Source organism: Mauremys reevesii, linkage group 1 (genome assembly GCF_016161935.1).
Source record: "Mauremys reevesii isolate NIE-2019 linkage group 1, ASM1616193v1, whole genome shotgun sequence".
Classification (NCBI taxonomy): domain Eukaryota; kingdom Metazoa; phylum Chordata; order Testudines; family Geoemydidae; genus Mauremys; species Mauremys reevesii.
The window spans coordinates 3,296,623-3,321,546 of NC_052623.1; the positions used below are offsets into that span (position 1 = coordinate 3,296,623).

The 24,924-nt window shown below is 47.4% G+C and overlaps 2 protein-coding genes across 2 annotated transcripts; both read right to left on the minus strand.

The window, feature by feature from the left end:
- Positions 1-237: 237 nt before the first annotated feature.
- Positions 238-1,173, minus strand: LOC120401054 (olfactory receptor 52R1-like; the record flags this gene model as incomplete). The annotated part of the gene is made up of 1 exon (XM_039530604.1): positions 238-1,173. A coding segment is annotated over exon 1 (936 nt), but the record flags the coding sequence as incomplete, so codon positions are not given.
- A 13,312-nt stretch (positions 1,174-14,485) lies between these two features.
- On the minus strand, positions 14,486-15,433 carry LOC120400294 (olfactory receptor 52K2-like). The gene has a single exon (XM_039528748.1). The coding sequence runs from the start codon at positions 15,431-15,433 to the stop codon at positions 14,486-14,488; it is 948 nt and encodes a 315-aa protein (XP_039384682.1).
- Positions 15,434-24,924: the final 9,491 nt, after the last annotated feature.

Sequence of the window (24,924 nt, forward strand, 5' to 3'; positions counted from 1 at the left end):
GTCCACTTACCCAAAATTAGAAAGGTGGCAACCCTGGGAGTTAATGAGCTGTACCCAGACTGACTCCTCCGTTTGTCATGCAGATGCTGCAGAGTAAGGCCAGTAAACGATTTAATGTCCTTTTGACTGTGCAGTCAGTGTTTCAGGGGAGAGGGACCAGCACCATGTCACCAGCCAGCTCTGAACTGTAACTGAATCTCAGAGCCAGAGCACCAGGAGAAAACTTTAGGCCTCTTTATGAGTAAAGAGCCAGAGCAGCCTGTCCCGGATCTGTTTGGTCCTTACCCCATAGATGATGGGGTTTAGCATGGGGGGAATAAAGAGGTACACGTTGGGAAAGAGAACTTGGAAATGCAGGGGCACATTCTGGGCAAATCTATACATGAGAGAGAAGATGAGACCTGGGATATAAAAGGCTAAAATGACAAAGAGGTGGGAGCCGCAGGTCCCAAAAGCCTTGAACCGGGCATCGTTTGTGGGGAGGCTGAAGATGACCCTGAGGATCTGGACATAGGTCATGGAAATAAAAATTGCGTCCAGACCCAACACACAGAAAAGCACAAAAAGGCCATAGTAACTATTGACGCTGATGTCAGCGCAGGCCAACTTCACCACGGCCATATGCCCACAGTAAGACTGGGGGATGACGTTGGTTCTGCAATATGGCCACTGTCTCGTCAGCAAGGGAAAGGGTAGTATGACTATGCTGCCACGCAGCACAATGGCCAGGCCAATCTTGGCCACCACAGGATTTGTCAGGATGGTGGAATGTCTCAGGGGATGGCAGATGGCCACGTAGCGATCAAAACCCATGGCCACAAAGATGCCAGACTCTATCACTGAGACGCAATGAACGAAGTACATCTGGGTGAGGCAGGCACTGAAATCGATCTCCCTGGATTTGAACCAGAAAATGCTCAACATTTTGGGCAGGGTGGACATGCACAGGACCAGGTCGCTGACGGACAGCATGCAGAGGAAATAGTACATGGGAACATGGAGGCTCTGCTCCGACTTCACAATGAACAGGATGGTGAAGTTCCCCAAGATCGCTATGACGTACATGGTGCAGAAGGGGATGGAGATCCAGACATGGGCTGCCTCCAGGCCAGGAATGCCCTGCAGGATGAAGGCGGGGGGGTTGGTGAAGTCGGTTGTGTTGGAATCTGACATGGAGTAGGGGAGAAGGTGTCCAACTCTGAGGCAGACGGTGTCTCCTGCATGTACCGCATGTTCCACTGACTTCCTGTATGTCCCCAGGCTGATGGTCACAGTACAAATACCTGTATGGAAGCACAATGTTAATCTGAGACACTGCATGCACTACTGGAGGCTGTTCTTATGGGTAAAGCAGATTGGTCACTCCTCACACACTGAAAAATGAAATTTTCATTTTTTAGATAAATGAATTATGATGACATGAACCTACTAATCAGAATTCCGTATTTTATAGTGCTCCCTTCCTCAATAATTCTTACACATTGTGGCATGGGAAACCTTAATAGACACCAGCAGGAAACATGATGGTGGATACTGTTTAACCATCATTGTTCCTTAGGCCTTCTCTACACTGTCAAGTTTTTTCATGAAAAAGCAACTGTAGGTGAAGAAACAGTGGCAGTGTACACACTGCAAATCCACTTTCTATGATGGAACTCCTCTGTTTCAGTGACATCATAAAATCACCTTGACAAGAGTTGGAAGGTTTATTACGCAAAAGTTTTGTTGCTGCTGCGCCAGCGTAGACATTTGCGCTTGATTTTATCAGTGTAATTGGCCTCCTGAAAGTGTCTCACAATGCCCATCCTGACCCCTGTTTTCAGCAGCTTCAACTCCTCTGCCCTGCACCAAGGTAAACACCCTCTGCCCATCCCCATTTAAAGGCTTGGGAATTTTGAAATTCCCCTTCCTCTTTGGCATGGAGACTTCACACTGCCTGTTCTCAGGTGACCATTGCGGCTCCACGAAGCAAATGCTCTCCTGCTTGGGCCACTGTGGAGCTGCCGGATCTGCTCAGAATTTGGGGAGAGGAGGCTGTGTGGTCCCAGTTATGCTCCAGCTGTAGGAATATCGATACCAATGGGCATGTTTCATGCAGAGTGTAAGAAAAGAGCTGTGACCAGAACACGCTGCAGTGCACAGGAAAGGTGAAGGAGCTGAGTTCTATGTACCTTGAATGCCGTGTACCAGAGGGCAATGGAGGCAAAAGGTTACTCCAGTGCTGCTCCCCAGACCTGCCATTTTTATAAGGAATTGGACGCTATCCCCATCTGTGGCACCACCTCCATAGCCAGGAGCCCTGTAGATATTTTGGTGGGTCTCGAGACGATGGAAATTGGTCTCAACCCACAGGAGAAAGTCACTGATAAAGAGATGGAGTCATTAGAAGATGTGGAGCCCATGCTGGGTTCGCCCAGTGCTTTGTCCTGTCAGGAGCTGTTCTCCACTCCAGAGGTGTGCAGCCAGTCTGGGCAGTCGCAATCAGGTGAGCCAGAAGCAGGAAAATAGACCCCTGAAGTATGGAGGTTGGTTGAGGACAGAGAAATGTACAAGGCTGGCTGAGTTTCTCTGTGCTGGGCATTTCCCTGTGCAGCTAGGCAGTGTGGGGGGCAGGCTGCCGAAGCACACGGAGATTTCACAGGATTCCTCCAGGGAAATTTCTAGGAAACTTTCCTTCAGGTACTCAGCTATCCTGTGCTGAGGGTCCTTGGCAGAGCTGCTTTCTTCCTTCCAGCATTGAGTGACACTTTCCCACCCCATTCTGCAATTACTTGGGGAAGAATAGGTGAGAAGCATAGGGACTGGGCTGGAAACTGCAAGTATGTACTAGATGAAACCTTGCTTCTTTGCTTCCCCTCAGGAGAGAGATATCTGCCACAATGACCCGCTCCTGTGGGAATGGGTGGGAAACGTTATAGTGTTGTCCCATGATAAGTGCCTCGCGACCCCTCTCACATTGCTTTTTCCCATGCACAATGTTCCCCGGTGCTGGGTACACTCACCATCCTGGCAGTTTTTGCTGGTCTGTGTGCTTATCAAGGGTCAGCCAGAAAATGATTGGTGTGTTACCAGCGGAGTATTTTAATGTTACATTTCAATGCTGTATGTGTAATTAACAATAATGCTTCTGTTTATTGTTACTTGTGGTTCACCAGATATGTCTTTGAAAGGAGGCACGCCCTCCACTCCAGCCGAGCATCTCCGCTGGATAAGAAAGTGCCCAAGATGGGGCAAGGAAGATATGTTCTGGGAGGCGCAGCAGTACTCTGATATAGACAAGATGGAATACAGGCTGTGGAGGGAAAGCTACAAGAAGGAAAGAAAAGAAAATGAGGCATAAATGAGGGATGCAACAGAGAGGCTGATACAAGCTTTGGAGCAGCAAACCAACATGCTGCAGTCCCTTGTAACCCTCTACACTGAGAACATGCATGTCTGCCTTCCCCTTCAGAACATTCAGAACTCTTCCCCATGCCCTCACCAAATTCCACCCGCACATTCATTTCTGATTTCTGGGACTTCAAGCTTTCCCCTAAACTACACCCCCACAAACAGCTTTTCAAACGACAGCTGGGCTTATGCTTAATTCTAAAATTCATCCCTCCTCTGGTACCTCCACCCCGGCCAAGAATGTATGTGTGTCTGTTTGTGAGCTCATAGTGTTGTGGGTTTTTTTGGCTACAATAATAAGCGCTCTTTATTTGTTTCCATGGAAGTTATGACAGCATATGGCAGCAGCAAACAAAGAAGCATTTTTATCATTTCCTTACACTGCATTCATGGCCTGAACAATCAGAACTGGGTCCTACCCTATGAAAACTGGGCTTCATTATGCACTACAATCCCAAGCTCAGCAACAAACATTACTGGTCTTCATCTTCAGTGCGTTGCCTTGAAACCTCCCTGATTCAAATTGCCCCCTGTTGTGCCCCTCTAATAGCCTTGGTAGGTGGCTGCTCAAAATCAGCAGCCAAGCATTCTGCCTCAGCAGTCCACTCCTAAGCAATTTTTTCACCCTTTCCTTTGCAAATATTATGCAACATGCAATATGTGGCTATGACCATAGAATATTATCCTCATTGTGGTCTAACCTAGCATAAAGGCATCACAACCGTGCCTTTAATCTGCCAAATGCACATTCGATGATCATTCTGCACCTACTCAGCTTATTGTTGAAATGCCCCTTAGTACTATCCAGGTTTCCCATGTACGGCTTCATGAGCCATGGCATTAAGGGGTATGCCAGGTATCCCAGGATCACTATAGGCATGTCGACATCTGCTGAGGGGATTTCCTTGTCTGGAAAGAAAGTCCTCACTGGCAGCTTTCGGTAAAGCCCGGTATTCCTGAAGACTCGTGCGTCATGCACTTTTCTGGAGCACCCCACAGAGATGTCAATGAAGAGCTTTCGGTGATCTATGAGCACCTGCAACACAATGGAGAATAACCCTTTCCAACTGATGCACTCCATCACAAGGTGGTCTGGTGCCAAATTTGGAATATGCATGCCATCTATCTGCCCTTCGCAGTTAAGGAAACCCATTTCTGCAAAGTCATCCACAATTTCATGCACGTTGCCAAGAGTCAGTCCTTCATAGCAGGATGTGATAAATGGCCCTGCACACCTGCCTTAACACAGCCCCAGTGGCTGATTTCCCGACTCCAAATTGATTTGCAACTGACCAGTAGTAGCCTGGTGTCACCAGCTTCCACTCTTGACCGCCAAGTGCTTCTCCATCAAGAGGGCAGCTCTCATTTGTGTGTCCTTGCACGGCAGACATGGGATGAGCTCAACACACCCTTCCAGAAAGATGGCTTTCTGCAGCCTAAAGTTCCGAAACCACTGCTCCTCATCCCAGACCTGCATAATGATGTGATCCCACCATTCCGTGCTGGTTCCCCAACCCCAAAAGCAATGTTCCAACCTGTTCAGCTTTTCCGTGAATGCCAAAAGCACTCTAATGCTGTTGCTATCCATGTCAGACAGCATGTCAGGCAATGGTGACTCCTATTGCCTTTGCAACTTCAAGATTCATTCCACTGCAATTTGTGATGTGCTACTAACAGCTAGCAGATCAGTGGGGAGCAGCATGGGATACATGCCTGATAAGAGAGATGGCAAGTTGAGCAGAAAACAAGGGGTGTTAAAAATTTTGTGAACTGGAGATGGGAAAACATGGAATGCTGGGACATAAAGCAATGCATCATGGGTAATTGAGCTCAGTTCCATGATGTGTTGCAATCTGCTCTGTCTTCCCACAACACCTATCGGTACAAGGTGGTGAGGTGAACTATGGGATAGCTACCAACAGTTCATTGCTCTCACTGTTGCTGCACCCACACCACAGTTATGAACTGACTAAAGAACCACACACCTCACTCGAAACTAGAAGTATGCAATCAGGCAGCAGCAAAGACACACACACACACACACAAAGGCAAATTATGAAAATATATGTTTGGTTGATGAAGGGAATCAAGCAGATGGAACAGACTTTGATTTCTCTGAGGCATTTGCTTCAGTAGGGGAAAATAGACAGATAAAATTATGAACACTATACAATATCAGTAGAGCACATATTAAATGCACAAAAATCTGGTTAACTCATAGATCTCAGAAAACATTTGACAATGTGCCATTGTCAGCAAATGGGCTGATTCTACTGGGGTTCTGCAGGGAGCAGCTCCAAACCCAATGGTATTTAATATTTTCATCAAGGATCTAGAAGCAAATTGAAAATCACTGCAGATAAAATTTGTGGACAATGCAATGATTGGCAGAGTGGTCAGAATGAGGAGGCCAGGGCAGGCACACCGATTGATCTGGAGACTTGGGTGAGCTGGCCCATGCAAACAAAACATTTAAATATAATCAAATGCAAAGTGATCCTCTCAGATCAGGGAATGCAGGCCCGACCCACGTATGATGGGGGAGGCAACCTAGTGACAGATGATGTGGAAATAGCTGAGGTACTCAACGCTTTTTTTCTCTGTCTTCATAGACAAGGTCAACTCCCAGACTGCTGCACTGTGCAGCACAGTATGGGGAGGAGGTGAGCAGCCCTCAGTGGTGAAAGAACAGGTTAAAGACTTGAAAAAAGCTGGACATGCACAAGTCCATGGGTTCAGCTCTACTGAATCTGAGCATGTTGAGTGAATTGGCTTATGTGATTGCAGAGCCATTGGCCATTATCTTTGAAAACTTGTGATGACCGGGGGAGGTCCCTGACAATTGGAAAAAAAAGGCAAATATAGAAGAAGGAAAACCCAGGAAACTACCAGACGGGTCAACCTCACCCCAGTGCCTGGAAAAATCATAGGGCAGGTCCTCAAGGAAACACTTGGAGGAGAGGAAGGTGATCAGGAACAGTCAGCATGGATTCACCAAGGGCAAGTCATGCCTGACCCACCCAATTGTCTTCTATGATGACATAATTGACTTTGTGGTTATGGGGAAAGCAGTGGATGTGATAACTCGACTTTAGCAAAGATTTTGATACTGTCTCCCACAGTATTATTGCCAGCAATTTAAAAAGTATGAATTGGATGAATGGACTATAAGGTAGAAAAAAGCTGGCTAGATTGTTGGGGTCAGTGGGTAGTGATCAATGGCTCAATGTCTAGTTGGCAGCTGGTGTCAAGCGGAGTGCCCCAGGGGTCGGTCGTGGGGCCAATTTTCTTCAACATCTAAATTAATGATCTGGATGATGGGATTATTTGTGCCCACAGCAAATTTGCAGATGACACTAAATTGGGGGGAAGAGGTCAATATGCTGTAGGGTAGGGATAGAGTCCAGAGTGACCTAGACAAATTGGAGGATTGGGTCACAAGAAATCTGATGAGGTTCAACAAGGACAAGTGCAGAATCCTGCACTTAGGACAGAAGAATCCCTTACAGTTTGAGGACCGACTGACTAAGCAGCAGTTCTCCAGAAAAGGACCTATGGGTTACAGTGGATGAGAAGCTGTATATGAGTCAGCAGTGTGCCCTTGTTGCCAAGAAGACTAACAGCATATTGGGCTGCATTAGTAGGAGCATTGCCAGCAGATGAAGGGACGTGATCGTTCCCCTATATTCGGCAGTGGTGAGACCTCATCTGGAGTACTGTGTCCAGTTTTGGTCCCCCCACTACAGAAGGGATGTGGCCAAATTGGAGAGAGTCCAGCGAAGGGCAATGAAAATTATCAGGAGGCTGAAGCACATGACTTATGAGGAAAGGCTGAGGGAACTGGGATTGCTTAGTCTGCAGAAGAGAAGAGTGAGGGGGGATTTGATAGCTGCTTTCAACTACCTGAAAGGGGGTTCTAAAGAGGATGAAGCTTGGCTGTTCTCCGTGGTGGCAGATTACAGAACAAGGAGCAATGGTCTCAAGGCACAGTGGGAAGGTCTAGGTTGGATATTAGGAAACACTATTTCACTATTTCCAACCCTAATCTTCTGTGAGTCTATGACTACAGCACTGTATTATGGAACGCAGGGACCCTGTAATGGATTTATTGGTCACTGTGGAAACAAATTCATCATGAGCTTCCAGTGCGATACTGTGGCCAAAAGAGCAAATGTAATACTTATATGCATAACCGGGAGAGTGTTGAGTTGGAGCAGGGGAAGGAGTTTACCTCTACACATGGCACTGGTGAAACCAACCACGCCCAGTCTCGGGGTCTACATTTAAAAAGGATATTGGAAAATTGGAGAGGATGCAGAAAAGAGACACAAAAGTGATCGGAGGCTGCAGAAGGTGAGAGAAACTGGAAAGGATCCAGAGGGGAGCAAAAAAGATGAGCCACAGGATGGAAAGAAAATCATAGAAGCAAAGGCTGAAGGAACTGGGTATGTTTAGTTTGGAAAAGAGGGATTAAGCGGGGACATGACAGTGGTATTGGGATACTTGAAAGGTTGCTATAAAAATGGAGGAAAGCTGTTATTTCTTGCCGCAGAGCGCAGGCAGGTTGAGAAAAGTCTTTCACTGCAGGTTTTCCAAAGGAGGCTGGACAGGCATCTGTCTTGGATGGTTTAGACACAATAAATCCTGTATCTTGGTAGGGGTTGGACTAGCTGATACTCGTGGCCCCTTCTAACCTTGTGGCTCTATGATTCCATGATATAAAATCCTAGTGTAGACCAGGTCTTCACGAAACACAAGTTATGGAGCTCAATACTGGAGTAACTGTGAGAAATGTAATGGCAGGCATTATACAGGAGGTCAGACTGAATGATCTAATGGTCCCTTCTGACACTGAATATTATGAATCGATCGATAAAGGAAGTAGATCAGGCATTTATATTTACGCTAGCTCATAAAACATGAACAAGGAAACATTCAATTACATTGCAAATCTGAACATATAAAACTGATAAAAGAAAACTGTTTACATAAAATATATTTGGCCTGTGGAACTCCTTAGCACAGCTTTTAGTGGAGCAAAGAGCTTAGCTGAAAGGGATTCACAAATGGATTGGCCTGTGTAAATGATGCTGGCGGCATTCCAGTTAAGTAAGGCTATCTGACGATTTCAAGGAAAAGACCCCATTTAAAGATGCGTATGCATTTGCCGAACATTAACTGTTTTTATTGAAATTTCCCATGCTGGTTGTCTGCATCCAGCAGAATTGCATTTTGAAAGTTTAAGTCATAATGATTCAGCCAACTTCTGGACTGCAGTAGGAGAAATAATGTCTTGCCCACGCTGAAAAATTGTTATATTTATTCTAGTGAGGAGCCCTAGCAACATTTTGGCCCATGATACTGGAGCAAACTCACCCGCTGTGGAAAGGGCTCTGGGATGTTTAATGCCTGTGCAGAGTGGAAATGACTATAGACCTAGTCTCTGTCCCATCATGAGCACCTTGCACTGCACATGTCGAACAGAGAGAGATGGTACCTGTGATTTCTGAGATGGAAGCATCTTTGCTGGGAATCACCCTCCAGTGGCTGTGTCCTGCACCTTTCTCACCCCAGCATGTGCAGCAGCATCCAACGCCGAGAGCTGACAGGGGTGTGCACCACTTATAATATAGCTCATTGCAACCCCAGAGGGGTTTGCTCAGCCTCTCGGGGAGAAGTGGCATCTGGATGCAAAGAGGCTGGAGACTAGAGACACTCTACCGAAACAATCTGTCTCCATGTCCGCGCTTTTGTGTTTTTTATCCAGCGTTAGCAGTAAATAATAATTAAGGGACCTTCCCAGAGGGATTTGAGACCCCTTGGGCTCTTCACCGAGTCAGAGAGGAATTACCTGTTCTCGGTAATTGTGTATATTTAAAAATTATAGTTGATTACTAAGAAAACTAGGGCTAATGCCTAGGTCTCATAGGGTCTAACACTGTGTAAATGCCCAGGATAGATAGGTAAATAGGAGACAGACAGAGCTGGAAAAAGATACCTGATGGGAGACATGAACACTTTCTGCTGGCACATGGGGCTGTGGCTAAGGGGTAAGAGATCAGTAATTCTCAACAGTAATTATCATCAGACAGCGCAGAAACTTTAACTGAAGGATCTTCAAAACACCTAGCAAAGGAAAGTCACTATGAATACATCCATATCCCCATTATACCCATTGGTAAACTGAGGTGCAGGGAGACATGAGTTGGCCAAAGTCACAGAGAAAATAACAGACAGAACCCAGGAGTTCTGATTTCCCGGCTCTAACAACGGTCGCTCCATCAGTAACAGTGTGCAATACAAACAGGAAATGGACTCACGATCTGGTAGGGCCTGTTCGCTGGCTGGGTGTGATGGACTTCTGCAGGGTGCACCCTGGAACTGGGTTTACCGCCAAGCCCTCTGGTTTACCAGTCTGAGCCCCCACTGACACTGTGAGGCTGTGACAAGCTGCAATCCTCTCCAGGTCTTGCACTTATGCAGCTTTTGACAGACAGGGACACACCCAGCTGTACTTGTCCTAGTTGAACCTGGCTATCTACAATGTTGGCTAAGAAATAAATGTGCACCCAATCACATTTTTGCCTGTACAGTCTGTTTTTTGGCTTCTGTGTCTGGGTGTCATTTAGGGTTCCCAGGTACAGTTTTAAACCAGAAAGTCGGAAATGGAACCTGGCAGTGTCCAGTTCTTGCAGGACAGGGGGAGGCATCGGGTCATTAACCCAAGCCAGCCCCTGGTCTTCCGGGGCAGGCTCCTTTTCAGGTGGCAGCAGCTCCCATCCCAGCCTGGGAGCAGCAAGAGCCAAGCTGGGCAGAGGTGCCATTTAGGGGAGCTAGCCGGGGCACTACCCCCCCACCTCTAATTTTCCTACCTGAAGTCTCCTCACAGCGCACGCCCCACCCCCAGAGGGGGCTCTTAGCTGCAACACGGGTTGAGTGTGGAACGTGATGGGTTCTGGGCTGCTCCCAGCTTCATCCTTTCAGGCAGGGAGTTTGTTTATAAACAGAGGAAGAGGGATTCAGATAAGAAAGCCTTGTCGTTAAATAAAATTAAGGATCATTAGATGATCCTGAAAGCATTGACAGGCACTTCCATGAAAAGATAGGAAACAAAGTGTACGAACAAAGGGTCAGTTTTCCACATGGAGATAGGTAAAGAGCAGTGTCCCCCAGGAGTCAGTCCTTGGACCATTGGTGTTCACTACATAAAGAACATAAAGATACATAAACGGCCAGATTGGGTCAGACCAAACATCCATCCAGCCCAGTGTCCTGTCTTCTAACAGTGGCCAATGGCAGGTGCCCCAGAGGGAATGAACAGAACAGGGAATCATCAAGTGATCCATCTGCTGTCGCCCATTCCCAGCTTCTGGCAAACAGAGGTTAGGGACACCCTAATAGCCAGCAGTGGACCTGTGAGCTATGAATTTATACAGTTATTTTTTGAACTCTCTGTCTTGGCCTTCACAACATCCTCTGGCCAAGAATTCCACAGGTTGACTGCATTGTGTGAAGAAATATTTTCATTTGTTTGTTTAAACCTGTTGCCTATTAATTTCATTTGGTGATCCCTAGTTCTTCTGGTATGAAAAGTAGTAAATAACACTTCCTTACTAACCTATTCCACACCAGTCATGATTTTATAGACCTCAATCATACCCCCGCTTAGTAGCCTCTTTTCCAAGCTGAAAAGTTCCAGTCTTATTAATCTCTACGTCTACAGCATCTGTTGCATGCTCTAAGATTTTTTCTTGATCTTTTCTGATCCTTTTCCAATTCCAATATATCTTTTTTTGAGATGGGGTGAACACATCAGGGCTGCCCAGAGGATTCCGGGGGCCCGGGGTCTTTGGCGGCGGGGGGCCCTTCCGTTCCGGGACTCGCCGCCGAAGTGCCCCGAAGACCCACGGCGGGGGCCCCCCGCCGCCGAATTACCGCCGAAGCGGAACCCGAAGCCGGCGCGGCGGGGCGGGTCCCCACCGCAGGTCTTCGGGGCACTTCGGCGGCGGGTTCCGGAACGGAAGGGCCCCCCACCATCGAAGACCGGGCTGCGCTTCGGCGGCGGGTCCCACTTCCCCCCGGCCCCAGCCCCAGCCTCTTACCCCCAGCTCCCTTCTCGCCCGGAGTCTCAGCGCCTCGCCGGAACAGCGGCAGCGTGTGGCCGGCGGGGCCTGAGCTCCGTTCTGCTCAGAGCCGCGTGGTGAGGGGACGGGTCTGGGAGCTCCACGCCGAGCGGAGGGAGTGGAGCTCCCAGCCCCGCCCCCTCACCACGCGGCTCTGAGCAGGGCGGGGCTCAGGGGCTCCGCCGGAGACATCAAGCGCTGAGGCTCCAGGAGAGGGGCGGAGGCGGGAGCCTCCGCTATTCTCTTGGGAGCCCCTGCGGAGCCCGGGGCCCGGGGCAAATTGCCCCCTTTGCCCCCCCCCTGGGAGGCCCTGGACCACATCTGCACGCAGTATTCAAGATGTGGCTGTATCATGGATTTATAGAGGCAATAAGATATTTTCTGACTTATTATCTATTCCTTTCTTAATGATTCCCAATATTCTGTTAGCTTTTTTGAGTGTCGCTGCAGAATGAGTGGATGTTTTCAGAGAACTATCCACAATGACTCCAAGATCTCTTTCTAGAGTGGTAAGAGCTAATTTAGACCATATCCTTTTATATGTACAGTTGGGATTTGCCATTTTGTTGCCCAGTTGCCCAGTTTTGAAAGATCTTTTTGTAGCTCTTTGCAGTCTGCTTGGGACTTAACTATCTTGAGTAGTTTATTATCTGAAAATTTTGCCACCTCACTCTTTACACCTTTCTCCAGATCATTTATGAATATTGGGGGAGGTCTACGTTGGATATTGGGAAACACTATTTCACTAGGAGGGTGGTGAAGCGCTGGAATGGGTTACCTAGGGAGGTGGTGGAATTTCCTTCTTTAGAGGTTTGTAAGGCTCACCTTGACAAAGCCCTGGCTGGGATGATTTAGTTGGGGTTGGTCCTGCTTTGAGCAGGGGGTTGAATTAGATGATCTCTGCGGTCTCTTCCAACCCTGATATTCTGTGAATCTACGATTCTACGATGATGCTGGGTAGCAGCTTAGCTAAACAGCTTCTATGTGTAGTGATCAAAATTGTCATGTAGAGCATATGTTAGACTCAGCTTCACTGTTCAGCTTCACCCAGATAAGGTGCCATGTACTTGTTTAAATAGCCAGTGTCATAACTATAAAGGGAAGGGAACAGCCCTCCTGTGTACAATCCTGTAAAATCCCTCCTGGCCAGAGACACCAAAATCCTTTTACCTGTAAAGGGTTAAGAAGCTCAGGTAGCCTGGCTGGCACCTGACCCAAAGAACCAATAAGGGGACAAGATACTTTCAAATCTTGGTGGGGAAAAGGCTTGTGTTTGTGCTCTTTGTTTTGGGGGTTGTTCACTCTTGGGACGAAGAGGGACCAGCCATCAATCCAGGCTCTCCAAATCTTTCTGCACCAGTTCTCATATTTCAATCTTGTAAATAACAGCCGGGCAAGGCGTGTTCGTTTTATCTTTGTTTTCTCAACTTATAAGTGTTCCTTTCAGCTGAGAAGATTTTACCTCTGTTTGCTGTAACTGTGCACCTAAGGCTAGAGGAGGTTCCTCTCGGCTCTATGAATCTGATTACCCTGTAAAGTAATTTTCCATCCTGATTGTACAGAGATGATTTTTACCTTTCTTTCTTTCATTAAAAGCCTTCTTTTAAAAAACCTGGTTGATTTTTCCTTGTTTTAAGATCCAAGGGGGTTGGATTTCGACTCACCAGGAACTGGTGCGGGGTGCGGATAAAGGAGGGGGAATGGTTAACTTCTCCTTGTTTTAAGATCCAAGGCTTTGGATCGGTATCACCGGGAACTTGGTGGAGAAATCTCTCAGGGCTACCCAGGGAAGGGTATAGTACTGGGGAGGCAGATATTCTGGGGGGGAGGGGGAGGTAGACAGAGTTTCCCAAATAACTCATAAATAATTTGGGTGGTGGCAGCAAAACCAGATCTAAGGTGGAATTTAAGCTTAGAGGTTCTCATGCAGGTCTCCACATCTGTACCCTAGAGTTCCAAGTGGGGAAAGAACCTTGACAGCCAGATAATAGAAGTTGCACCATTTATCTCCTTCACTGTGAGCTACCCAAACCTCCCTGACATCTGCCCAGCATCCCAACTTCTCAGGTAACACGGGGGCTTGTCCTATCACCTCACTTACCTGCTGTCCTCTCTTACCCTGCCCCCGAGGCCTGGCTCAGGGCAAAGGGCTCCCAGCCCAGCCCCATTGCAGGGCCCTGCCTGCTACAGGCCCCCTGCTGAGAGGAACAAAGGGGAGCTGAAAGCTAAGGAAACAAGCCACACAAGGGTCTCTGCCCTCAGGACTCTGTAGCTGAGCTTCAGAGCCCACAAGCTGTATGGTGCACAATCTCGCCCGCCTGCAACACAACCCTGCTACCAACCCTCAGCTGCTCTTATAGGGTTTCCTAACTTCCCTCTCCGCTCCTCATTGGTCTGTCAGCCCCAGCACTGTGTCCTCACTGTACTCACTACAGGCTCCTTGTCAGGCTGCAGCAGCTCCCGTCCCAGCCCCAGAGCAGAGGGATCCCAGCTGGGGGGCAGGGGCGGAGGGAGGTGGAGATAATCCAGAAAATGCCGGGGCGGGGGAGCTGAGGAGCAAGCAACAGGAGTGGCACTTTGGAGGAAGAGGCAGAAGTGAGGCAGGGCCTGGAGGAAGACGTGGATAAGGGAGTGGGGCCTTGTAGTTATAGGTGGGAGAGTGGGAGGGGCCTTGTGGAAAGGTGTGGGGCAGCTGGCAGGGGGCAAGGACTTGGAGAATAGGTGGGGCAGAGTGCAGGTTCTCAGGTGTCCACTTACCCAAAATTAGAAAGGTGGCAACCCTGGGAGTTAATGAGCTGTACCCAGACTGACTCCTCCGTTTGTCATGCAGACGCAGCAGAGTAAGGCCAGTAAACAATTTAATGTCCTTTTGACTGTGCAGTCAGTGTTTCAGGGGAGAGGGACCAGCACCATGTCACCAGCCAGCTCTGAACGGAAACTGAATCTCAGAGCCAGAGCACCAGGAGAAAACTTTAGGCCTCTTTATGAGTAAAGAGCCGGAGCAGCCTGTCCCGGATCTGTTTGGTCCTTACCCCATAGATGATGGGGTTTAGCATGGGGGGAATAAAGAGGTACACGTTGGGAAAGAGAACTTGGAAATGCAGGGGCACATTCTGGGCAAATCTATACATGAGAGAGAAGATGAGACCTGGGATATAAAAGGCTAAAATGACAAAGAGGTGGGAGCCGCAGGTCCCAAAAGCCTTGAACCGGGCATCGTTTGTGGGGAGGCTGAAGATGACCCTGAGGATCTGGACATAGGTCATGGCAATAAAAATTGCGTCCAGACCCAACACACAGAAAAGCACAAAGAGGCCATAGTAACTATTGATACGGGTGTCAGCGCAGGCCAACTTCACCACGGCCATGTGTCCGCAGTACGACTGGGGGATGACGTTGGTTCTGCAATATGGCCACTGCCTGGCCAGCAAGGGACAGGGCAGTGAGAGTATGCTGCCACGCACCACCATGGCCAGGCTAATCTTGGTCACCACAGAATTTGTCAGGATAATGGAATGCCTCAGGGGATCACAGATGGCCACGTAGCGATCAAAACCCATGGCCACAAAGATGCCAGACTCTATCACTGAGACGCAATGAACGAAGTACATCTGGGTGAGGCAGGCACTGAAATCGATCTCCCTGGATTTGAACCAGAAAATGCTCAGCATTTTGGGCAGGGTGGACATGCACAGGACCAGGTCGGTGACAGCCAGCATGCAGAGGAAATAGTACATGGGAACATGGAGGCTCTGCTCAGACTTCACAATAAACAGGATGGTGAAGTTCCCCAAGATGGCTATGGCGTACATGGTGCAGAAGGGGATGGAGATCCAGATGTGGGCCGCTTCCAGGCCAGGAATGCCCAGTAGGATGAAGGTGGAGGGGTTGGTGAAGTCGGTTGTGTTGGAATCTGACATGGTGTAGGGGAGAAGGTGTCCAATTCTGAGGCAGACGGTGTCTCCTGCATGTACCGTATGTTCCTCTGACTTCCTGTATGTCCCCAGGCTGATGGTCACAGTACAAACACCTGTATGGAAAAACAATGTTAATCTGAGACACTACATGCACTACTGGAGGCTGTTCTTATGGGTGAAGCAGATTGGTCACTCCTCACACACTGAAAAATGAAATTTTCATTTTTTAGATAAATGAATTATGATGACATGACCCTACTAATCAGAATTCCGTATTTTATAGTGCTCTCTTCCTCAATAATTCTTACACATTGTGGCATGGGAAACCTTAATAGACACCAGCAGGAAACATGATAGTGGATACAGTTTAACCATCATTGTTCCTTAGGCCTTCTCTACACTGCCAAGTTTTTTCATGAAAAAGCAACTTTTGGTGAAGAAACAGTGGCAGTGTACACACTGCAAATCCACTTTCTATGATGGAACTCCTCTGTTTCAGTGACATCATAAAACCACCTTGACAAGAGTTGTAAGGTTTATTACGCAAAAGTTTTGTTGCCGCTGTGCCAGTGTAGACACTTGCGCTTGATTTTATCACTGTAATTGGCTTCCTGAAAGTGTCTCACAATGCCCATCCTGACCCCTGTTGTCAGCAGTTTCAACTCCTCTGCCCTGCACCGAGGTAAACACCCTCTGCCCCTCCCCATTTAAAGGCCCTGGAATTTTGAAATTCCCCTTCCTCTTTGGCGTGGACACTTCACACTGCCTGTTCTCAGGTGACCATTGCGGCTCCACGTAGCTAATGCTCTCCCGCTTGGGCCACTGTGGATCTGCCGGATCTGCTCAGAATTTGGGGAGAGGAGGCTGTGCGGTCCCAGTTGTGCTCCAGCTGTAGGAATGTCGATACCAATGGGCATGTTTCATGCAGAGTGTAAGAAAAGAGCTGTGACCAGAACACGCTGCAGTGCACAGGAAAGGTGAAGGAGCTGAGTTCTATGTACCAGGAATGCCGTGTACCAGAAGGCAATGGAGGCAAAAGGTTACTCCAGTGCTGCTCCCCAGACCTGCCATTTTTATAAGGAATTGGACGCTATCCTCATCTGTGGCACCACCTCCATAGCCAGGAGCCCTGTAGATATTTTGGTGGGTCTCGAGACGATGGAAATTGGACTCAACCCACAGGAGAAAGTCACTGATAAAGAGATGGAGTCATTAGAATATGTGGAGCCCCTGCTGGGTTCGCCCAGTGCTTTGTCCTGTCAGGAGCTGTTCTCCACTCCAGAGGTGTGCAGCCAGTCTGGGCAGACGCAATCAGGTGAGCCAGAAGCAGGAAAATAGACCCCTGAAGTATGGAGGTTGGTTGAGGACAGAGAAATGTACAAGGCTGGCTGAGTTTCTGTGTGCTGGGCATTTCCCTGTGCAGCTAGTCAGTGTGGGGCCAGGCTGCCGATGCACACGGAGATTTCACAGGATTCCTCCATGGAAATTTCTAGGAAACTTTCCGGCAGGTACTCACCTATCCTGTGCTGAGGGTCCTTGGCAGAGCTGCTTTCTTCCTTCCAGCATTGAGTGACACTTTCCCACCCCATTCTGCAATTACTTGGGGAAGAATAGGTGAGAAGCATAGGGACCGGGCTGGAAGTTGCAAGCATGTACTAGATGAAACCTTGTTTCTTTGCTTCCCCTCAGGAGAGAGATATCTGCCACAATGACCCCCTCCTGTGGGAATGGGTGGGAAACGTTATAGTGTTGTCCCATGATAAGTGCCTCGCGACCCCTCTCACATTGCTCTTTCCCATGCACAATGTTCCCCGGTGCTGGGTACACTCACCATCCTGGCAGTTTTTGCTGGTATGTGTGCTTATCAAGGGTCAGCCAGAAAATGATTGGTGTGTTACCAGCGGTGTATTTTAATGTTACATTTCAATGCTGTATGTGTAATTAACAATAATGCTTCTGTTTATTGTTACTTGTGGTTCACCAGATATGTCTTTGAAAGGAGGCACGCCCTCCACTCCAGCCGAGCATCTCAGCTGGATAAGAAAGTGCCCAAGATGGGGCACGGAAGATATGTTCTGGGAGGCGCAGCAGTACTCTGATATAGACAAGATGGAATACAGGCTGTGGAGGGAAAGCTACAAGAAGGAAAGAAAAGAAAATGAGGCATAAATGAGGATGCAACAGAGAGGCTGATACACGCTTTGGAGCAGCAAACCAACATGCTGCAGTCCCTTGTAACCCTCTACACTGAGAAGATGCATGTCTGCCTTCCCCTTCAGAACATTCAGAACTCTTCCCCATGCCCTCACCAAATTCCACCCGCACATTCATTTCTAATTTCTGGGACTTCAAGCTTTCCCCTAAACTACACCCCCACAAACAGCTTTTCAAATGACAGCTGGGCTTGCGCTTAACTCTAAAATTCATCCCTCCTCTGGTACCTCCCCCACGGCCAAGAATGTATGTTTGTCTGTGTGTGAGCTCATAGTGTTGTGGGTTTATTGGGCTACAATAATAAGCGCTCTTTATTTGTTTCCATGGAAGTTATGACAGCATATGGCAGCAGCAAACAAAGAAGCATTTTTATCATTTCCTTACACTGCATCATCGGCCTGAACAATCAGAACTTGTTCCTACCCTACGAAAACTGGGCTTCATTATGCATTACAATCCCAAGCTCAGCAACAAACATTATTGGTCTTCATCTTCAGTGTGTTGCCTTGAAACCTCCCTGATTCAAATTGCCCCCTGTTGTGCCGCTCTAATAGCCTTGGTAGGTGGCTGCTCAAAATCAGCAGCCAAGCATTCTGCCTCAGCAGTCCACTCCTAAGCAATTTTTTCACCCTTTCCTTTGTAAATATTATGCAACATGCAATATGTGGCTATGACCATAGAATATTATCCTCATTGTGATCTAACCTAGCATAAAGTCATCACCACCGTGCCTTTAATCTGCCAAATGCACATCAATGATCATCCTGCACCTACTCAGCCTATTGTTGAAATGCTCCTTAGTGCTATCCAGGTTTCCCATGTACGGCTTCATGAGCCATCGCATTAAGGGGTATGCAAGGTATCCCAGGATCACTATAGGCATGTCGACATCTGCTGAGGGGATTTTCTTGTCTGGAAAGAAAGTCCTCACTGGCAGCTTTCAGTAAAGCCCGGTATTCCTGAAGACTCGTGCGTCATGCACTTTTCTGGAGCACCCCACAGAGATGTCAATGAAGAGCTTTCGGTCATCTATGAGCACCTGCAACACCATGGAGAAGAACTCCTTGCAACTGATGCACTCCATCACAAGGTGGTCTGGTGCCAAAATTGGAATATGCATGCCATCTATCTGCCCTTCGCAGTTAAGGAAACCCATTTCTGCAAAGTCATCCACAATTTCATGGATGTTGCCTAGAGTCAGTCCTTCATAGCAGGATGTGATTAATGGCCCTGCACACCTGCCTTAACACAGCCCCAGTGGCTGATTTCCCGACTCCAAATTGATTTGCAACTGACCAGTAGTAGCCTGGTGTCATCAGCTTCCACTCTTGACTGCCAAGTGCTTCTCCATCAAGAGGGCAGCTCTCATTTGTGTGTCCTTGCACGGCAGGGATGGGATGAGCTCAACACACACTTCCAGAAAGATGGCTTTCTGCAGCCTAAAGTTCTGATGCCACTGCTCCTCATCCCAGACCTGCATAATCATGTGATCCCACCATTCCGTGCTACTTTCCCAACCCCAAAAGCGATATTCCAACCTGTTCAGCTCTTCCGTGAATGCCAGAAGCACTTTAATGCTGATGCTATCCATGTCAGACAGCATGTCAGGTAATGGTGACTCCTATTGCCTTTGCAACTTCAAGATTGATTCCACTGCAATTTGTGATGTGCTACTAACAGCTAGCAAATCAGTGGGGAGCAGCATGGGATACATGCCTGCAAAGAGAGATGGCAAGTTGAGCAGAAAACAAGGGGTGTTAAAAATTTTGTGAACTGGAGATGGGAAAACATGGAATGCTGGGACATAAAGCAATGCATCCTGGGTAATTGAGCTCAGTTCCATGATGTGTTGCAATCTGCTCTGTCTTCCCACAACACCTATCGGTACAAGGTGGCGAGGTGAACTATGGGATAGCTACCAACAGTTCATTGCTCTCACTGTTGCTGCACCCATACCACAGTTATGAACTGACTAAAGAACCACACACCTCACTCGAAACTAGAAGTATGCAATCAGGCAGCAGCAAAGACACACACACACACACAAAGGCAAATTATGAGAATATATGTTTGGTTGATCAAGGGAACCAAGCAGATGGAACAGACTTTGATTTCTATGAGGCATTTGCTTCAGTAGGGGAAAATAGACAGATAAAATTATGAACAACCCAGTGCCTGGAAAAATCATAGGGCAGGTCCTCAAGGAAACACTTGGAGGAGAGGAAGGTGATCAGGAACAGTCAGCATGGATTCACCAAGGGCAAGTCATGCCTGACCCACCCAATTGTCTTCTACGATGACATAATTGAGTTTGTGGTTATGGGGAAAGCAGTGGATGTGATAACTCGACTTTAGCAAAGCTTTTGATACTGTCTCCCACAGTATTATTGCCAGCAGTTTAAAAAGTATGAATTGTATGAATGGACTGTAAGGTAGAAAAAAGCTGGCTAGATTGTCGGGGTCAGTGGGTAGTGATCAATGGCTCAATGTCTAGTTGGCAGCTGTTGTCAAGCGGAGTGCCCCAGGGGTTGGTTGTGGCGCCAATTTTCTTCAACATCTAAATTAATGATCTGGATGATGGGATTATTTGCGCCCACAGCAAATTTGCAGATGACACTAAATTGGGGAGAAGAGGTAGATATGCTGTAGGGTAGGGATAGAGTCCAGAGTGACCTAGACAAATTGGAGGATTGGGTCACAAGAAATCTGATGAGGTTCAACAAGGACAAGTGCAGAGTCCTGCATTTAGCACAGAAGAATCCCGTACACCGCTACAGTTTGAGGACCGACTGACTAAGCAGCAGTTCTGCAGAAAAGGACCTAGGGGTTACAGTGGATAAGAAGCTGGATATGAGTCAGCAGTGTGCCCTTGTTTCCAAGAAGACTAACAGTATATTGGGCTGCATTAGTAGGAGCATTGCCAGCAGATGAAGGGATGTGATCGTTCCCCTATATTCGGCAGTGGTGAGACCTCATCTGGAGTACTTTGTCCAGTTTTGGTCCCCCCACTACAGAAGGGATGTGGCCAAATTGGAGAGAGTCCAGCCAAGGGCAATGAAAATTATCAGGAGGATGAAGCACATGACTAATGAGGAGAGGCTGAGGGAACTGGGATTGTTTAGTCTGCAGAACAGAAGAATGAGGGGGGATTTGATAGCTGCTTTCAACTACCTGAAAGGGGGTTCCAAAGAGGATGAAGCTTGGCTTTTGCCAGTGGTGGCAGACGATAGAACAAGGAGCAATGGTCTCAAGGTACAGTGGGAAGTTCTAGGTTGAATATTAGGAAACACTATTTCACTAGGAGGGTGGTGAAGCACTGGAATGGGTTCCCTAGTGAGGTGGTAGAATCTCCTTCCTTAGAGGTTTTTAAGTCCCAGCTTGACAAATCCCTGGCTGGGATGATTTAGCTAGGGTTGGACCTGCTTTGAGTGGGGGGTTGGACAGGATGATCTCCTGAATTCTCTTCCAACCCTAATCTTCTATGAGTCTATGACTAGGGCATTGTATTATGGAATGCAGGGACCCTGTAATGGATTTATTGGTCACTGTGGAAACAAATTTATCATGAGTTCCCAGTGCGATACTGTGGCCAAAAGAGCAAATGTGATACTTATATGCATAAGCAGGAGAGTGTTGAGTTGGAGCAGGGGAAGGAGTTTACCTCTACACATGGCACTGGTGAAACCAACCACGCCGAGTCTCGGGGTCTACATTTAAAAAGGATATTGGAAAATTGTAGAGGGTGCAGAAAAGAGACACAAAAATGATCGGGACATGACAGCAGTATTGAGATACTTGAAAGGTTGCTATAAAAATGGAGGAAAGCTGTTATTTCTTGCCACAGAGCGCAGGCAGGCTGAGAAAAGTCCTTCACTGCAGGTTTTCCAAAGGAGGCTGGACAGGCATCTGTCTTGAACATAGGAACATAAGAAAGGCCGTACCCGGTCAGACCAAAGGTCCATCTAGCCCAGTATCTGTCTACCGACAGTGGCCAATGCCAGGTGCCCCTGAGGGAGTAAACCTAACAGGCAATGATCAAGTGATCTCTCTCCTGCCATCTATCTCCATCCTCTGACGATCAGAGGCTAGGGACACCATTCTTACCCATCCTTGCTAATAGCCATTTATGGACTTAGCCACCATGAATTTATCTAGTCCCCTTTTAAACATTGTTATAGTCCTAGCCTTCACAACCTCCTCAGGTAAGGAGTTCCACAAGTTGACTGTGCGCTGCATGAAGAAGAACTTCCTGTTATTTGTTTTAAACCTGCTGCCTATTAATTTCATTTGGTGACCCCTAGTTCTTGTATTATGTGAATAAGTAAATAACTTTTCCTTATCCACTTTCTCAACATCACTCATGATTTTATATACCTCTATCATGTCCCCCCTTAGTCTTCTCTTTTCCAAACTGAAGAGTCCTAGCCTCTTTAATCTTTCTTCATATGGTACCCACTCTAAACCCCTAATCATTTTAGTTGCTCTTTTCTGAACCTTTTCTAGTGCTAGAATATCTTTTTTGAGGTGAGGAGACCACATCTGTACACAGTATTCGAGATGTGGGCGTACCATGGATTTATATAAGGGCAATAATATATTCTCAGTCTTATTCTCTATCCCCTTTTTAATGATTCCTAACATCCTGTTTGCTTTTTTGACCGCCTCTACACACTGCGTGGACATCTTCAGAGAACTATCCATAATAAATCCAAGATCTTTTTCCTGACTCGTTGTAGCTAAATTAGCCCCCATCATGTTGTCTGTATAGTTGGGGTTATTTTTTCCAATGTGCATTACTTTGGATGGTTTAGACACAATAAATCCTGTATCTTGGCAGGGGTTGGACTAGCTGATACTCGTGGCCCCTTCTAACCTTGTGGCTCTATGATTCCATGATATAAAATCCTAGTGTAGACCAAGTCTTCACGAAACACAAGTTATGGAGCTCAATACTGGAGTAACTGTGAGAAATGTAATGGCAGGCATTATACAGGAGGTCAGACTGTATGATCTAATGGTCCCTTCTGACCCTGAACATTATGAATCGATCGATAAAGGAAGTAGATCAGGCATTTATATTTACTCTAGCTCATAAAACATGAACAAGGAAACATTCAATTACATTGCAAATCTGAACATATAAAACTGATAAAAGAAAACTGTTTACATAATATATATTTGGCCTGTGGAACTCCTTAGCACAGCTTTTAGTGGAGCAAAGAGCTTAGCTGAAAGGGATTCACAAATGGATTGGCCTGTGTAAATGATGCCGGCGGCATTCCAGTTAGTTAAGGCTATCTGACGATTTCAAGGAAAAGACCCCATTTAAAGATGCTTATGCATTTGCCAAACATTAATTGTTTTTATTGAAATTTCCCATGCTTGTTGTCTGCATCCAGCAGAATTGCATTTTGAAAGTTTAAGTCATAATGATTCAGCCAACTTCTCGAATGCAGTAGGAGAAATGATGTCTTGCCCACGCTGAAAAATTGTTATATTTATTCTAGTGAGGAGCCCTAGCAACATTTTGGCCCATGATACTGGAGCAAACTCACCCGCTGTGGAAAGGGCTCTGGGATGTTTAATGCCTGTGCAGAGTGGAAATGACTATAGACCTAGTCTCTGTCCCATCATGAGCACCTTGCACTGCACATGTCGAACAGAGAGAGATGGTACCTGTGATTTCTGAGATGGAAGCATCTTTGCTGGGAATCACCCTCCAGTGGCTGTGTCCTGCACCTTTCTCACCCCAGCATGTGCAGCAGCATCCAACGCTGAGAGCTGACAGAGGTGTGCGCCACTTATAATATAGCTCTGTGCAATCCCAGAGGGGTTTGCTCAGCCTCTCGGGGAGAAGTGGCATCTGGATGCAAAGAGGCTGGAGACTAGAGACACTCTAGCCAATGACTCTGTCTCCATGTCCGCGCTTCTGTGTTTGTTATCCAGCGTTAGCAGTAAATAATAATTAAGGGACCTTCCCATAGGGATTTGAGACCCCTTGGGCTCTTCACCGAGTCAGAGAGGAATTACCTGTTCTCTGTAATTGTGTATATTTAAAAATTATAGTTGATTACTAAGAAAACTAGGGCTAATGCCTAGGTCTCATAGGGTCTGACACTGTGTAAATGCCCAGGATAGATAGGTAAATAGGAGACAGACAGAGCTGGAAAAAGATACCTGATGGGAGACATGAACACTTTCTGCTGGCACATGGGGCTGTGGCTAAGGGGTAAGAGATCAGTAATTCTCAACAGTAATTATCATCAGACAGCGCAGAAACTTTAACTGAAGGAACTTCAAAACACCTAGCAAAGGAAAGTCACTATGAATACATCCATATCCCCATTATACCCATTGGTAAACTGAGGTGCAGGGAGACATGAGTTGGCCAAAGTCACAGAGAAAATAACAGACAGAACCCCGGAGTTCGGATTTCCCGGCTATAACAACGGTCGCTCCATCAGTAACTGTGTGCAATACAAACAGGAAATGGACTCACGATCTGGTAGGGCCTGTTCGCTGGCTGGGTGTGACGGACTTCTGCAGGGTGCACCCTGGAACTGGGTTTACCGCCAAGCCCTCTGGTTTTCCAGTCTGAGCCCCCACTGACACTGTGAGGCTGTGACAAGCTGCAATCCTCTCCAGGTCTTGCACTTATGCAGCTTTTGACAGACAGGGACACACCCAGCTGTACTTGTCCTAGTTGAACCTGGCTATCTACAATGTTGACTAAGGGTATGTCTACACTACAAGAGTAGTTCGATTTAACTTAGGTCGAATTTGTGGATTCGACCTTATGAAGTCGAATTTGTGTATCCACACTAAGGACACTAATTCGACTTTGTGAGTCCACACTAATGGGGCAAGCGTCGACATTGGAAGTGGTGCATTCTGGGCAGCTATCCCACAGTTCCCGCAGTCCCCGCTTCCCATTGGAATGCTGGGTAGAGCCCCCAATGCCTGCTGGGGGAAAAATGTATCGAGGGTGGTTTTGGGTAACTGTCGTCATTCAACCGTCACTCCCGCCCTCCCTCCCTGAAAGCGCCGGCGGGAAATCTGTTCACTCACTTTTCTGGTCAGTGACAGCGAGGACACCACAGCACTGCGAGCATGGAGCCCGCTGCGATCATCGCTGCACTTATGGCCGTTGTCAACTCCTCGCACCTTATCGTCCACCTCTTCCACAGTCAGCTGCTGAGAAATCGGGCGAGGAGGCTCCGGCAGCACGGTGAGGACATGAAGTGTGAGAGTGGCACAGACCTCTCACAAAGCATGGGATC